Source organism: Salvelinus sp. IW2-2015, linkage group LG18, assembly GCF_002910315.2.
Source record: "Salvelinus sp. IW2-2015 linkage group LG18, ASM291031v2, whole genome shotgun sequence".
Taxonomy (NCBI): Eukaryota; Metazoa; Chordata; class Actinopteri; order Salmoniformes; family Salmonidae; genus Salvelinus; species Salvelinus sp. IW2-2015.
The window spans coordinates 39,377,829-39,392,249 of NC_036858.1; the positions used below are offsets into that span (position 1 = coordinate 39,377,829).

At 44.9% G+C, this 14,421-nt stretch overlaps 1 protein-coding gene across 1 annotated transcript in view; it reads right to left on the reverse strand.

The window, feature by feature from the left end:
* LOC111978322 (VPS10 domain-containing receptor SorCS1-like) overlaps positions 1-11,164 on the reverse strand; it is an 87,623-nt gene extending 76,459 nt beyond the window's left edge. The window contains exon 1 of the mRNA XM_024008322.2: positions 10,871-11,164. Within this exon, the coding sequence (XP_023864090.1) occupies positions 10,871-11,143 (273 nt within the window). The 5' untranslated portion in view covers positions 11,144-11,164. The remainder of the gene's footprint in view (positions 1-10,870) is intronic.
* Positions 11,165-14,421: the final 3,257 nt, after the last annotated feature.

Here is a 14,421-nt window from a genome sequence, read left to right on the forward strand (position 1 = left end):
GAGACATCAGAGATTGTAACATTTTCTGGCTCTCTCGGGATATGTTGTCGGAAACGGTTCAGCCACCGCGATTCTCCATGCATCACGCCGACAGAGATAAACACCTCTCTGGGAAAAGGAAGGGCGGGGTGTATGCGTTATGATTAACGACTCATGGTGTAATCATAACAACATACAGGAACTCAAGTCCTTCTGCTCACCCGATCTAGAATTCCTTACAATCAAGTGTCAGCCATTTTACCTCTCTAGAGAATTCTCGTCAGTTATAGTCACAGCTGTGTACATTCCCCCTCAAGCAGACACCAAGACGGCCATCAAGGAACTTCACTCGGCTATATGCAAACTGGAAACCATACATCCTGAGGCTGAATTTATTGAAGCTGGGGATTTTAGTAAAGCAAATTTGAGAACAAGTCTACTTAAATTCCTACAGCATATTGATTGCGCTACACTCACGCGCAACACACTCGGCCACTGCTACTCTAACTTCCGTGATGCATACAAAGCCCTCCCCCGCCCTCCCATCGCAAATCCGGCCATGACACCATCCTGCTCCTTCCGTCTTATAGGCAAAAACTCAAACAGGATGTACTAGTGACGAGAAACATTCAACGCTGGTCCGACCAAGCGGAAGCCACGCTTCAAGATTGTTTTGATCACGCTTCAAGATTGTTTTGATCACGCTGACTGAAATATACTCGTGAGTGCGTTTATAAAGAGGTGCATTGGAGATGTTGTACACACTGTGACTATTAAAACCTACCCTAACCAGAAACCGTGGATGGATGGTGGCATTCGCGCAAAACTGAAAGCGCGATCCACCGCGTTTAACCATGGAAAGAGGTCTGGGAATATGTCTGAATATAAACAGAGTAGCTATTCCATCCGCAAGGCAATCATACAAGCAAAATGCCAGTACAGGGACAAGGTGGAGTCACAATTAAATGTCTCAGACACAAGACGTATGTGGCAGGGTCTATAGGAAATCACGGACCCTCAAAAAGAAATCCAGCCATGTCACGGACACCGATCTCTTGGTTCCAGACAAACTAAACACCTTCTTTGCCCACTTTGAGGATAATACAGTGCCACCGTCGCGGCCCTCTAACAAGGACTGTGCCCCCCCACCCCCTCATTCTCCGTGCCTGACGTGAGTAAAACATTTAAACGTGTTAACCCTCGCAAGGCTGCTGGCCCAGACAGCATCCTAAGCCGCGTCCTCAAAGCATGCGCAGACCAGGTGGCTGGTGTGTTTACGGGCATATTCAATCGCTCCCTATCCCAGTCTGCTGTCCCCACATGCTTCAAGATGGCTACCATTGTTCCTGTACTCAAAAAGGCAGTCACTTCTGTCATTATGAAGTGCTTTTACAGACTAGTCAAGGATCATATCACCTCCACCTTACTGGCCATCCTAGACCCACTTCAGTTTGCATACCGCCCAAACAGGTCCACAGACAACGCAATAGCCATCACACTGCACACTGCCCTATCCTATCTGGACAAAAGGAATACCTGTGTAGGAATGCTGTTCATTGACTATAGCTCAGCATTCAACACCATAGTACCCTCCAAGCTCATCATCAAGCTGGAGGCCCTGGGTCTCAACCCCGCCCTGTGCAATTGGGTCCTGATCTTTCTGAAGGGCCACCCCCAGGTGTTGAAGGTGGGAAACATCTCCACTTCGCTGACCCTCAACACTGGGGCCCCACAAGGTTGCGTGCTCAGCCCCCCCCCGTACTCCCTATTCACCCACGACTGTGTGGCCATGCATGCCTCCAACTCAGTTATCAAGTTTGCAGACGACACAACAGTAGTGGGCTTGATTACCAACAGCGACGAGACAGCCTACAGGGAGGAGGTGACGGCACTCGGAGTGTGGTATCAGGAAAACAATCCTTCACTCAACGTCAACAAAACAAAGGAGATGATCGTGGACTTCAGGAAAATGCAGAGGGAGAACCCCCCTATCCACATCGAAGGGACAGCAGTGGAGAAGGTGGAAAGTTTTAAGTTCCTCGGTGTACACATCACAGACAAACTGAAATGGTCCACTCACACAGACAGTGTGGTGAAGAAGGTGCAATAGTGCCTCTTCAACCTCAGGAGGCTGAAGAAATTTGGCTTGTCACCCAAAACCCTGACAAACTTTTACAGATGCACAATCGAGAGCATCCTGTCGGGCTGTATCACCGCCTGGTACAGCAACTGCACTGCCCTCAACCGGAAGGCTCTCCAGAGGGTGGTGCGGTCTGCACAATGCATCATCGGGGACAAACTACCTGCCCTCCATGACACCTACAGCATCGGATGTCACAGGAAGGCCAAAAAGATCATCAAGGACATCAACCACCCGAGCCACTGTCTGTTCACACCGTTACCATCCAGAAGGCGAGGTTAGTGCAGGTGCATCAAAGCTGGGACCGAGAGACAGCTTCTAGAAAAACAGCTTCTATGGACTGAAAAACAGCTTCTATCTCATGTTTCTCAATACTAAACAGCAATCACTAACTCAGAGAGGCTGCTGCCTACATTTAGACCCAATCACTGGCCACTTTAATAAATGGATCACTAATCCCTTTATACAATGCACTCTAAATAATGCCACTTTAATAATGTTTACATATCTTACATTACTCAAGTCAAATGTATATACTGTATTTTAAACCATCTATTGCACCTTGCCTATGCCGCTCGGCCATCGCTCATCCATATACTTACATGTACATATTCTCATGCACACCTTTAGATTTGTGTGTATTAGGTAGTTGTTGGGGAATTGTTAGATTACTTGTTAGATATTACTGATATTTGATTTGATTTGACAAGGAGGAGGATGCACAGCAAACTGCAGACTGTAGCCCCTTGTCACTGTCCTCATCACCCATGGTGAATGACCATACATTATCTCCGGAAGGGACAGTGCACCACCTTGAGGACTGTGCTAAAAAGAAAACGGGGCATGCTTGTTTTCATTCACTCTTGACAACTTTGTGTCTGAATGTGAGGAAGGAATTATGTTTATTATGCCCACACCTGGACAATACCACACTTTCAATACCCCTGAACACAGAGGAACCTTGGTACCGCCATTCTGATACCCGGCCCACACCGGGTTTGGGGACTTCGGCAACAGTAACTTACCCCAAATGACCAAGCCATGTAGGATCATTGTTGCCACAGTAAATGAATAGGGAGCAGGGCCTTCTGCTAGGGTCGCAAGGTCTGCTCCTTCCCCCTTGCTGCAGAAGAATCAGCTTCCACCCCTCTCTGCTACGACCCAGCATGGCGTCTGTGCCAAGATGTCCGCCACTGCCCAGAAGCACGAAGATGGTCAAAACTGACCTTGAAGCCGCCCCCTGGCCCAGGGCAACCCATCTCTGGTCTGGACCATTTCCTTCACACCTCTAGAACTGCTGAGCTGCCCTCACGAAGGTAAAGAACCCATAGAGCTTTCGTAGGTAAAGATTCCGTAGAGCTGCATCCTGTTTGTTTTTTTCGAAACAGGCCTGTAAGGACTCCATAGCCAAGCCAAACAACCTTGTTGGTGAAACTGGCTCATCTAAATAAATACACCTGTCCCTCTTAGGAACCACTCCCTTAGCCTGGTACACTTTGTCAAGCTGATCCGCTGAGAACCAGCACTGTTTATTCGGAAGCACCATGCTAGGATTAGCCCCGTTGTTAGCCTCTGGAGCTAAGTAACTCGCCCGTTTTATGCAAATGAGCCCCATCTCCTCCATACCCTCTACATTCATGAACTCACCATAACATGGTAGAACCAGCCTGGCTGAATGAGGGGAATCCCAGGATGCCTTTAGCTCATCTGCATAATCTTTAAACAGGGTTAAGTGACGCTTCACCACTGCAGGGACAGGAGGCCAATTCCTTCCACCAAAGCTGGAGGAACCCTCCAGAGCCAACCAGGGATAGTATAGCATCCCCTGAATTCAGACTTTGAACACTGCCAGAGAAACTAGGTTGGGCCTCACTCGGCTGGGATTACACCCCTATCATCTCCGACCACCACTGTTGCTTTCTTTCGGCCTCAGACAACCCTTCCTGAGGTCACTTCACCGGAAAACCCCTCGCCAGCTGCTCAAATCTTTCTCACAAAGTCCACGCAATGGAAGTTGAGCCCAGCCGGAGACAATAGTCACACGAACTGGTCCGAGCCAAAACCTCCTGGGTGTGTTTCTACCCCAGGCAAACACAACAGTATCTTTAATTTTCATTGTGAAATCACATGCCCTAGGGCACATTCAGATGTTCAAACTCGGTTGGTTAGCCTTTTTGAACTTACTCTTACAACTGGCTATCTTACTCAAGCAAGGCAACATTAGCTTCACAAGCAGAGCAGAAAGTAGTTAGCTTTTAGGAAACACAAAAACGGATACCAAGTCCCAAAAATCGCAACATCTAGGGGGACAAGTACTCTCTCCCCACTAACAAACACCTAAGTCGAAGCCAAATCTCATATTCTTTGTGTGCTTGAAAAGTTTGTAAATTGCGTGACACGTTTCTCCTTCAGGCGAGCAGAAGAGCAAAGAATTTTGTAAAATAATTTTGTAAAAAAACTATTTGATCCATTTTAGAATAAGGCTGTAAGGTATCAAAATGTGGAAAAAGCCAAGGAGTATGAATACTTTCCGAATGCACTGTATGTGACACGTGGTTGGGATACGACTGTGATATGTGGTTGTCTCACCTGGCGATCTTAAGATGAATGCACTAGCTGTGGGTCGCTCTGGATGGGAGTGTCTGCTGAATGACTAAATTGTAATGTAAATCTAGTGCTATGTATGTATATTCATGCATATTATGTATTTTATTTGTTATGTTGTTTTCAGTTTGGACCCCAGGAAGAGTAGCCGCTTCCTCGGCAGGATCTAATTGGGGATCCTAATGAATAATAAATACTAAATCCAATGCTGAATGCAACTGAAAAGGATACATATATGAGAACAATAAAGTATGTAAGAATTATGCTAAACATAAATTATATAAATGAGATGTGTATTGAATTACGCTATTCACTGAATATACAAAACATTAAGAACATCTGCTTTTTCCATGACATAGACAGACCAGGTGAATCCAGGGGAAAGCAATGATCCCTTATTGATGTCACTTCTAACATCCACTTCAATCGGTGTAGATGAAGGGGAAGAGACAGGTTAAAGAAGGATTTTTAAGCCTTGAGACAATTGAGACATGGAATGTGGATTGTGTGCCAATCAGAGAGGGAACGTGCAAGACAAAATATTTCCGTGCCTTTGAACAGGGTATGATAGTAGGTGCTAAGCGCACCGGTTTGTGTCAAGAACTGCAACACTGCTGTGTTTTTCATGCTCAACAGTTTCCTGTGTGTATCAAGAATGGTCCACAACCCAAAGGACATCCAATCAACTTGACACAGCTGTGGGAAGAAATGGAGTCAACATGGGCCAGCCTCCCTGTAGAAGGCTTTAACACCTTGTAGTGTCCATGCCCCGACGAATTGAGGTTGCTCTGAGGGTACGGGAAAATAACCCCATACTTACTGTAAAATATGGTGGTGGATCTTTGACGCTACGGGGCAATTTTCCTTCCACTGGTCCTGGTGCACTTGTTAAGGTTAAAGGCATCATGAACTTGACCAAGTACCAGGATATTTTAACCAAAATACTGGTTGTCTCTGCCAGGAGGCTAAAACTTAGTCACAAGTGGCTCTTCCAGCAAGACAATAACCCCAAGCTCACCTCAAAATCCACCCTTACGAAAGAAGATTGCATTATAACTGCAGTTAGAGTGCAGTATAACTGGAGTATGCTGCAAATACTGTGTCCAAAAGAACACAGTTTTATTACTGCAGTAACTTTGCGGTGTAACTGCAGGTTGTTTCCCCCCCCACAAGACGGCGTAGCACTGCAGATGTGGTTTGTCATCCTCTCGTTTACTTTTTATATTTTTCGTCTTTTTTTGTATATATTTCAATTTATTTTTCAATCTCTTTACYATTTTTAAATGAAATATACCTTCCGGTAACCCGCCTCACTCTTTAGACCTTTAAACCACTTTAGACCTTATAGCCAAAACCTCTATCAGGAGCTAGCCATCAGAAGCTAACCAGCTAATTAGCTACTAGCTATTTAGTCATTGTTAGCCACTGCTAGCGGCCTTTACCCTCTGCACAGGCACCAGACGTTTTTTAGCCTGGATAATACCTACCAGCCTCGGATTGTTTTTCTCCACTACAACGCCGGATTCATGCCGTAAACCCTGGACCATTACTCCTGATCATCACAGCTAGCTAGCTGCCACCGAGTGACCCAGCCCCGAAGCTAGCCCTGAGCCATGCTGATCTCCCGGCTATCAAACAAAATGACTACAACTACAATACCTCTTTCGCCATCTGGCCCGGTCCCTTTGTCGACACGACGCCTCGCCAGACCACCACGACTGGTCCGCAGACGTAATTCCATCCGATGTCGGAGCAGACGCTTCTACTAGCCCCGGCCTGCTAACTTTAAATGGCGTGTCTCCCGCTTGCTAGCGTAGCAACGACCACCCCGCGGCTTCCCTGTTCCAGCTATTGCTGTTCACTGGACCCATATGATCACTTAAATACATAGCTGATGCCTGCTGGACTGTTCATTTATCATGGTACTCCACTTTGTTTACTTTTGTTTATCTGTTGGCCCTAGCCCCGAACTCAGTCCCTGTGTGTAGTTAACCAACCCTCTCTGCCCATTCATCGCCATTTTACCTGTTGTTGTTGTCTTAYCTGATTAGCTGTTGTTGTCTTACCCGTTGTTGTCTTAGCTAGCTCTCCCAATCAACACCTGTGATTGCTTTATGCCTCGCTTTATGTCTCTCTCAAATGTCAATATGCCTTGTATACTGTTGTTTAAGATAGTTATCATTGTTTTAGTTTACTGCGGAGCCCCTAGTCCCATTCTACATGCCTCAGATACCTCTTTAGTCACCCAGTATAACCAGCATGTCCAGAGATGCAACCTCTCTTATCATCACTCAGTGCCAGGGCTTACCTCCACTGTACCCGCACCCCACCATACCCCTGTCTGCACATTATGCCCTGAATCTATTCTACCATGCCCAAAAATCTGGGCTGTCCCCAACGCACTGGACCACCAGCTTTGCTAGCCTTTAGCCGTACCCTCATCCTACTCATCCTCTGTTCCTCGGGTGATGTGGAGGTTAACCCAGGCCCTGCGTGTCCCCAGGCACTCTCATTTGTTGACTTCTGTAATCGAAAAAGCCTTGGTTTCATGCATGTTAACATCAGAAGCCTCCTCGCTACGTTTGTTTCACTCACTGCTTTAACACACTCCGCCAACCCTAATGTCCTTGCCGTGTCTAAATCCTAAATTAGGAAGGCCACCAAAAATTCGGAGATTTCCATACCCAACTACAACATTTTCCGTCAAGATAGAACTGCCAAAGGGGGAGGAGTTGCAATCTACTGCAGAGATAGCTTGCAAAGTTCTGTCATACTTTCCAGGTCTATGACCAAACAGTTTGAGCTTCTAATTTAAAAAATGAATCTCTCCAGAAATAAGTCTCTCACTGTTGCCACCTGTTATAGACCCCCCTCATCTCCCAGCTGTGCCCTGGACACCATATGTGAATTGATTACCCCCCATCTATCTTCAGAGTTCGTTCTGTTAGGTGACCTAAACTGGGATATGCTTAACACCCCAGCAGTCCTACAATCTAAGCTAGATTCCCTCAATCTCACACAAATGATCAAGGAAACCACCAGGTACAACCCTAAATCCGTAAATGCGGGCACCCTCATAGATATCATCCTGACCAACTTGCCCTCTAAATACACCTCTGCTGTTTTCAATCAGGATCTCAGCGATCACTGCCTTATTGCCTGCATCCGCTATGGGTCCGGGGTCAAACGACCACCCCTCATCACTGTCAAACGCTCCCTAAAACACTTCTGCGAGCAGGCCTTTCTAATCGATCTTGGAAGGATATTGACCTCATCCAGTCAGTTGAGGATGCCTGGTCATTCTTTAAAAGTAATTTCCTCACCATCTTAAATAAGCATGCCCAGTTCAAAAAATGTAGAACTAAGAACAGATATAGCTCTTGGTTCACTCCAGACGTGACTGCCCTTGACCAGCACAAAAACATCCTGTGGCGGACTGCAATAGCATCGAATAGTCCCCGCGATATGCAACTGTTCAGGGAAGTCAGGAACCAATACACACAGTCAGTCAGGAAAGCAAAGGCTAGTTTGCATCCTGTAGCTCTAAATACACAAAGTTTAGTGACACTCTAAAGTCCATGGAGAACAAGAGCACCTCCTCCCAGCTGCCCACTGCACTGAGGCTAGGTAACACGGTCACCACCGATAAATCCATGATAATCGAACATTTCAATAAGCATTTCTCTACGGCTGGCCATGCTTTCCTCCTGTCTACCTCAACCCCGGCCAACAGCACCGCACCCTCCGCAGCTACTTGCTCGAGCCTCACCAGCTTCTCCTTCACCCAAATCCAGATAGCAGATGTTCTGAAAGAGCTGCAAAACCTGGACCCGTACAAATCAGCTGGGCTAGACAACCTGGACCCTCTCTTTCTGAAACTATCCGCCGCCATTGTTGCATCCCCTATTACCAGTCTGTTCAACCTCTCTTTCGTATCGTGCCAGATCCCCAAAGATTGGCAAGCTGCCGCGGTCATCCCCCTCTTCAAAGGGGTTGACACTCTAGACCCAAACTGTTATAGACCTATCTCCATCCTGCCCTGCCTTTCTAAAGTCTTCGAAAGCCAAGTTAATAAACAGATCACTGACCATTTCGAATTCCACAGTACCTTCTCCGCTGTGCAATCCGGTTTCCGAGCTAGTCATGGGTGCACCTCAGCCACGCTCAAAGTACTAAACGATATCATAACCACCATCGATAAAAGACAATACTGTGCAGCCGTCTTCATCGACCTGGCCAAGGCTGTCGACTCTTATTGGCAGACTCAATAGCATTAGTTTCTCAGATGACTGCCTCGCCTGGTTCACCAACTACTTCGCAGACAGAGTTCAGTGTGTCAAATCAGAGGGCCTGTTGTCCGGACCTCTGGCAGTCTCTATGGGGTACCACAGGATTCAATTCTCGGGCGGACTCTTTTCTCTGTATATATCAACGATGTCGCTCTTGCTGCGGGTAAAACCAAATGCATGCTTTTCAACCGTTCGCTGCCCGCATCCGTACACCCGACCAGGATCACTACCCTGGACGGTTCTGACCTAGAATATGTGGACAACTACAAATACCTAGGTGTCTGGCTAGACTGTAAACTCTCCTTCCAGACTCATGTCAAACATCTCCAATCCAAAATCAAATCGAGAATCGGCTTCCTATTTCGCAACAAAGCCTCCTTCACTCGCGCTGCCAAACTTGCCCTCATAAATCTGATTATCCTACCGATCCTCGACTTCGGCAATGTCATCTACACAATAGCTTCCAATACTCTACTCAGCAAACTGGATGCAGTCTATCACAGTGCCATCCGTTTTGTTACCAAAGCCCCTTATACCAGCCACCACTGCGACCTGTACGCTCTAGTCGGCTGGCCCTCGCTACATATTCGTCGCCAGACCCACTGGCTCCAGGTCATCTATAAGTCTATGCTAGGTAAAGCTCTGCCTTACCTCAGCTCAATGGTCACGATAATAACACCCACCCGTAGCACGCGCTCCAGCAGGTATATCTCACTGGTCGTCCCCAAAGCCAGCACCTCCTTTGGTCGCCTTTCCTTCCAGTTCTCTGCTGCCAATGACTGGAACGAATTGCAAAAATCGCTGAAGCTGGAGACTTACATATCCCTCACTAACTTTAAACATCAGCTATCTGAGCAGCTAACCGATCGCTGCAGCTGTACATAGTCCATCTGTAAATAGCCCACCCAATCTACCTACCTCATCCCCATATTGATTTATTTACTTTTCTGCTCTTTTGCACACCAGTATCACTACTTGTACATCATCATCTGCTCATCTATCACTCCAGTGTTAATCTGCTAAATTGTAATTACTTCGCTACTATGGCCTATTTATTGCCTTACCTCCTCACGCCATTTGCACACACTGTATATAGACTTTCTTTTTTTCTATTGTGTTATTGACTGCACGCTTGTTTATTCCATGTGTAACTCTGTGTTGTTGTTTGTGTTGCACTGCTTTGCTTTATCTTGGCCAGGTCGTAGTTGTAAATGAGAACTTGTTCTCAACTAGCTTACCTGGTTAAATAAAGGTGAAATAAAATAAATAAATAAATAAAAAGTTAGAGTGCAGTATAAATGCATTTTAACTGCAGTACTGTACATTGCAGTTATTCTTCAATTACTGCATCCAAAATACCACAATCAACTGCAGTTTCTGCACTTTTACTGCAGTTTCAAAACGGCAATCTCTTATTGGCCACAAAATATTGGCCACAAAATCAACATGTTTTTAGGCAATTTGAGTCTGTGGACTTGAAACCCATTGAAAGCATGTGGTTTTAATTGAACATGGCAGTCCTGTGTTTTTGTGAGTGTGTTTACAATTTCCACAATCCAGCTCTTCAGCATCCTCTCATTAAATGGCCTGCTGCACTGGTCTGCACTGCAAGGGCATTATCAGTACCCATGGTCTTCCAATGCCTCACAATTTAAACCAAGCTCCAGGATTTGAACTAGATGCGTACACAATACAACTTAACGACATGTTATAGACCCTTCAGAAGACCAAGTCCACCACCTAAATTACCATTTTAAAATACAGAAAATATAGGCTAATTGTTATACATTCAAAACGATTATGCAATGTGCTATAGGCTAATGCAAGGGTGCAATCATCATTGCCAAGTTTGACTTACACTGCTATTTTGGCCGGACCAATGCACCATGGCTTGGTTATGAGCTGAATCCCCGGTGAGTGCGAATGTAGAACTAATGAGTTTCAACTCATCATGTTGCCCCGAGGTTGAGGCATCTTCACTGTTCCATTGGAATCCGGACCAAGTTGCTCTGCTCTCAGCCGTCTGGAAGCTACGCTTTCGTCTCCTTCCACGGCTCCTAAAACTTGCTCCAACCTTGTTTTTTGATAATTCATGTCGTGTAAGTCTATTTTCTCTTCCAAAACAATACATTTTATTATGTCTAGTTTTATTGACGGATACTTTATTGAGGGTGGCAGATGGAATATCTATGCCCGAGCCACTATGATGCTGATAAAGCTCCTCAGAACTGGAAAGTTTCTCCATGCGCTGACGTTTTTCAAATCCACGGCTGTATGATTTATTTGCAAAGGGCTGGTCGGATTTACGCACTGAAATGACCTCCCCATCACCGGAGACGCGCGCTAAATATTCCGAAACTTTGACATCTTTACATTTGCCATTAAAGGGGTGACAACGTGGTGACTTCTCTGCAAACCCAACAACTTCACCCTCTGGTACTTTTCCAAGTGGATCAAATACCACTTCAGAGAGTTCCCGGGGAGCCGGCTTGATACCGGCGAGTTGACATGATGGAATGCACCTTATCTCCGTTTTGATCAAGTCCAGGGTGGAAGTTAGGGTAAAGAGCCACATCCACATAGCAATGTAACAATAAGGGCAGCAGCCGGGTACGGTTGCCTCCATCCTTGGTTTAAGTTAGTCCGCTTTGAATTGTGTCTTGTAGATAATAGAATACTTTTTAGGGTTTGATTATTATCTGTTGAATCGTTTCGGGAACGTAGGTTGATACGGTGCGCGAAGAAGTGCTCAAACAAGTAATGATGCAAACGATGCAGGAGGAGGAGCTGAGGAGAAGCTGGCCGTTAGATTTTGTCATGATAGGAGAGAAAAGAGAGGGGCTATATTTCCCATGTGCTTTCTTCCACATGATCTCAACCACGATAGAAAAATAATGATTGGAACATATTTACCATGATTATATTTCAATTTGAAGTGACTTACTGTTTAGGGGAATTTAGTCTCTGGATAACATAGAAAATGAGAAATTATTTTAGTCATATTTTAATAAGGAACAGCCCTTAAAACATACTCATCCATTGTTAATGATGCACTCCATTGGACCAATATTGATGCATATAGGCTGCTTAATTTTTGTCAAAAAATGTTGGCTACACTTTCAAATCAACTTAGCCAATGTATTTATATTTGCTCAGAGCAGTCTTTGGGGACCTTAACTATGTCCACACTTTGTATTGTCATTAATACGCCATTAATAGACCAATTATAATACATGTGTTAATAATTTGCAATTCGTTATTAGTATATTACATTTTCAAACGCAAGTAACATGGGTAAGAGTTATGATAGATCACTTATAAGGCATTTCTTAATGAATAGTAAATAATCATAATTATATTCATATAACATTTTAATACCCCCGTTCAAAATAATTTATCTTGTCAATGTCATTCGTACAAACGCATTTACAAATCATTAGTAAACTGTAACCCTCCCTTGATATCGTTTGATTTTCTATCAGAATGGACGGTTAACTGAGCAAAGAGCATCAGATATTCAGCAGTAACATTCCTTCAGACAGCGATATGTAGATAGTGACTCAAGGATATTATCCTGCCCATCACCGTGTCATTTGCTCTGGACTTTCACCTTAGTTAATGCCATGGAATTACAAGTGGTGAAATAATAATGTGAAATACAGTGCACTCTTGTAAAAAAAAAAGAAGTGCTATCTAGAACCTGAAGGGGTTCTTCAGCTGTCCCATTTAAAGAACCGTTTTTGGTTCCAGGTAAAACAATATTGTGTTCAATGTAGAACCCTTTCCACGTGGAACCCAAACGGGTTCTACCTGGAACCAAAAACGTTTCTACCTGCAACCAAAAACGGTTTTCCTAAGGAGACAGCCCAATAACCCCTTTGGGACGCTATTTTCTAAAAGTGTGAGGAGCTAACACAAAAGCATGCTTATTGTGTTCATTTTCAAAATTGGCCCATGACCTGTTGTCATCTTTGGAAATGACCATTTGCCAATCTGACTGAGTGTCCAGCACAGCTAAAATAATGAGTAGGTCAAACTCTAAGATACTATTCTGTAAAAGTAATACAACAATCATTCATTTTATTAGCAGAATAGTTGTGCATGAAGTTGCTGAAAATATGCAAAATTATGGCAATACATTGGCCAGAGAATATACTATATGAAATCCTTCATAATGTGCAATGACTACTTGGATTGAAGCCATCCTCACCATGCCAACTCTTTCATTCTATTCCTGAGTAACAGTTAATCAATAGGATGAGGTTGGACTTGACTGATGCCTTAGAGCGTCTCTATATTGAACTGTCCTCCCCATCTCTTTGCTTGAGCCGGGACATGTTCTTGTTACATGGAGGGGTCAGCAGCACAGAGATGTCTTTCATTCGCAGCCATTAGCAATGCAGTGTGCACTAGATTTCTCAATCTGTTTCAGTTATGCTGCATCAGACGGGAGGAAGCCCGCCTAATGCAGATGGATGGGTGATCGGGAATTTCAATCATGATTATAGGCCTATGTGTGTAGACCAGCATTTCCCAAACTCGGTCCTCACATTTTGTTTTCTTCCCTAACACTACACAGCTAATTCAAATTAGCAAAGCTTGGTGATTAGTTGATCATTTGAATCAGATGTGTAGTGCTAGGGCAGAAACACAATTGAATACATGTGGGTTTTGACACTCTTATGTAAGTGTCATAATGTGTTATGACGCTGGGTGTCAAGTGTTACCGAAAACAAACATAAGATCCCTGTTGCATAAAGAAGTACTGTATTGGCATCCCAAGTGGCGCAGCGGTCTAAGGCACTTCCCGGGTTAGGGGATGGTTTGGCCGGGGGGGCTTTACTTGGCTCATCGTGCTCTAGTGACTTCTTGTGGCGGTCTGGGCGCCTGCAGGCTGACCTCGGTCGTCAGGTGAACAATGTTTCCTCCGGCACATTGGTGCGGCTGGGCGGGTGTTAAGAAGCGCGGTTTGGCAGATCATGTTTCGGATGAATGGGTCGACCTTCGCCTCCCGAGCCCGTTGGGGAGTAGCAGTGATGAGACAAGATCGAAAAAGTATTGTTGAAAATGTTGTTTTGTCTAAACAGAAGAGGACCAAACAAAAGGCAATGAAGGAAGAAATGCCAGGGCGTTAGTCATGCACAGTGTCCACCCCTCCTCCCCTCCCCTCTGCTCCAACAAACATCTACCTTTACTGCAGCAGGATCTGTGGCTATGGATCAGACTCAGCATCACCTCCAAACTCACAGATATGCCTCCCATAGGAAGATAATCCTGTGATTTAATCCCTGATGATTACATATTTAATCCTGTCTTTTCTGTCAGAAGACTGAATACGAAAGAAATTCAACCAGTCATGCACTGTCCTAGTATCAATGTTGCGTTGAATAGGTTTTTGAGCTAGCTCAT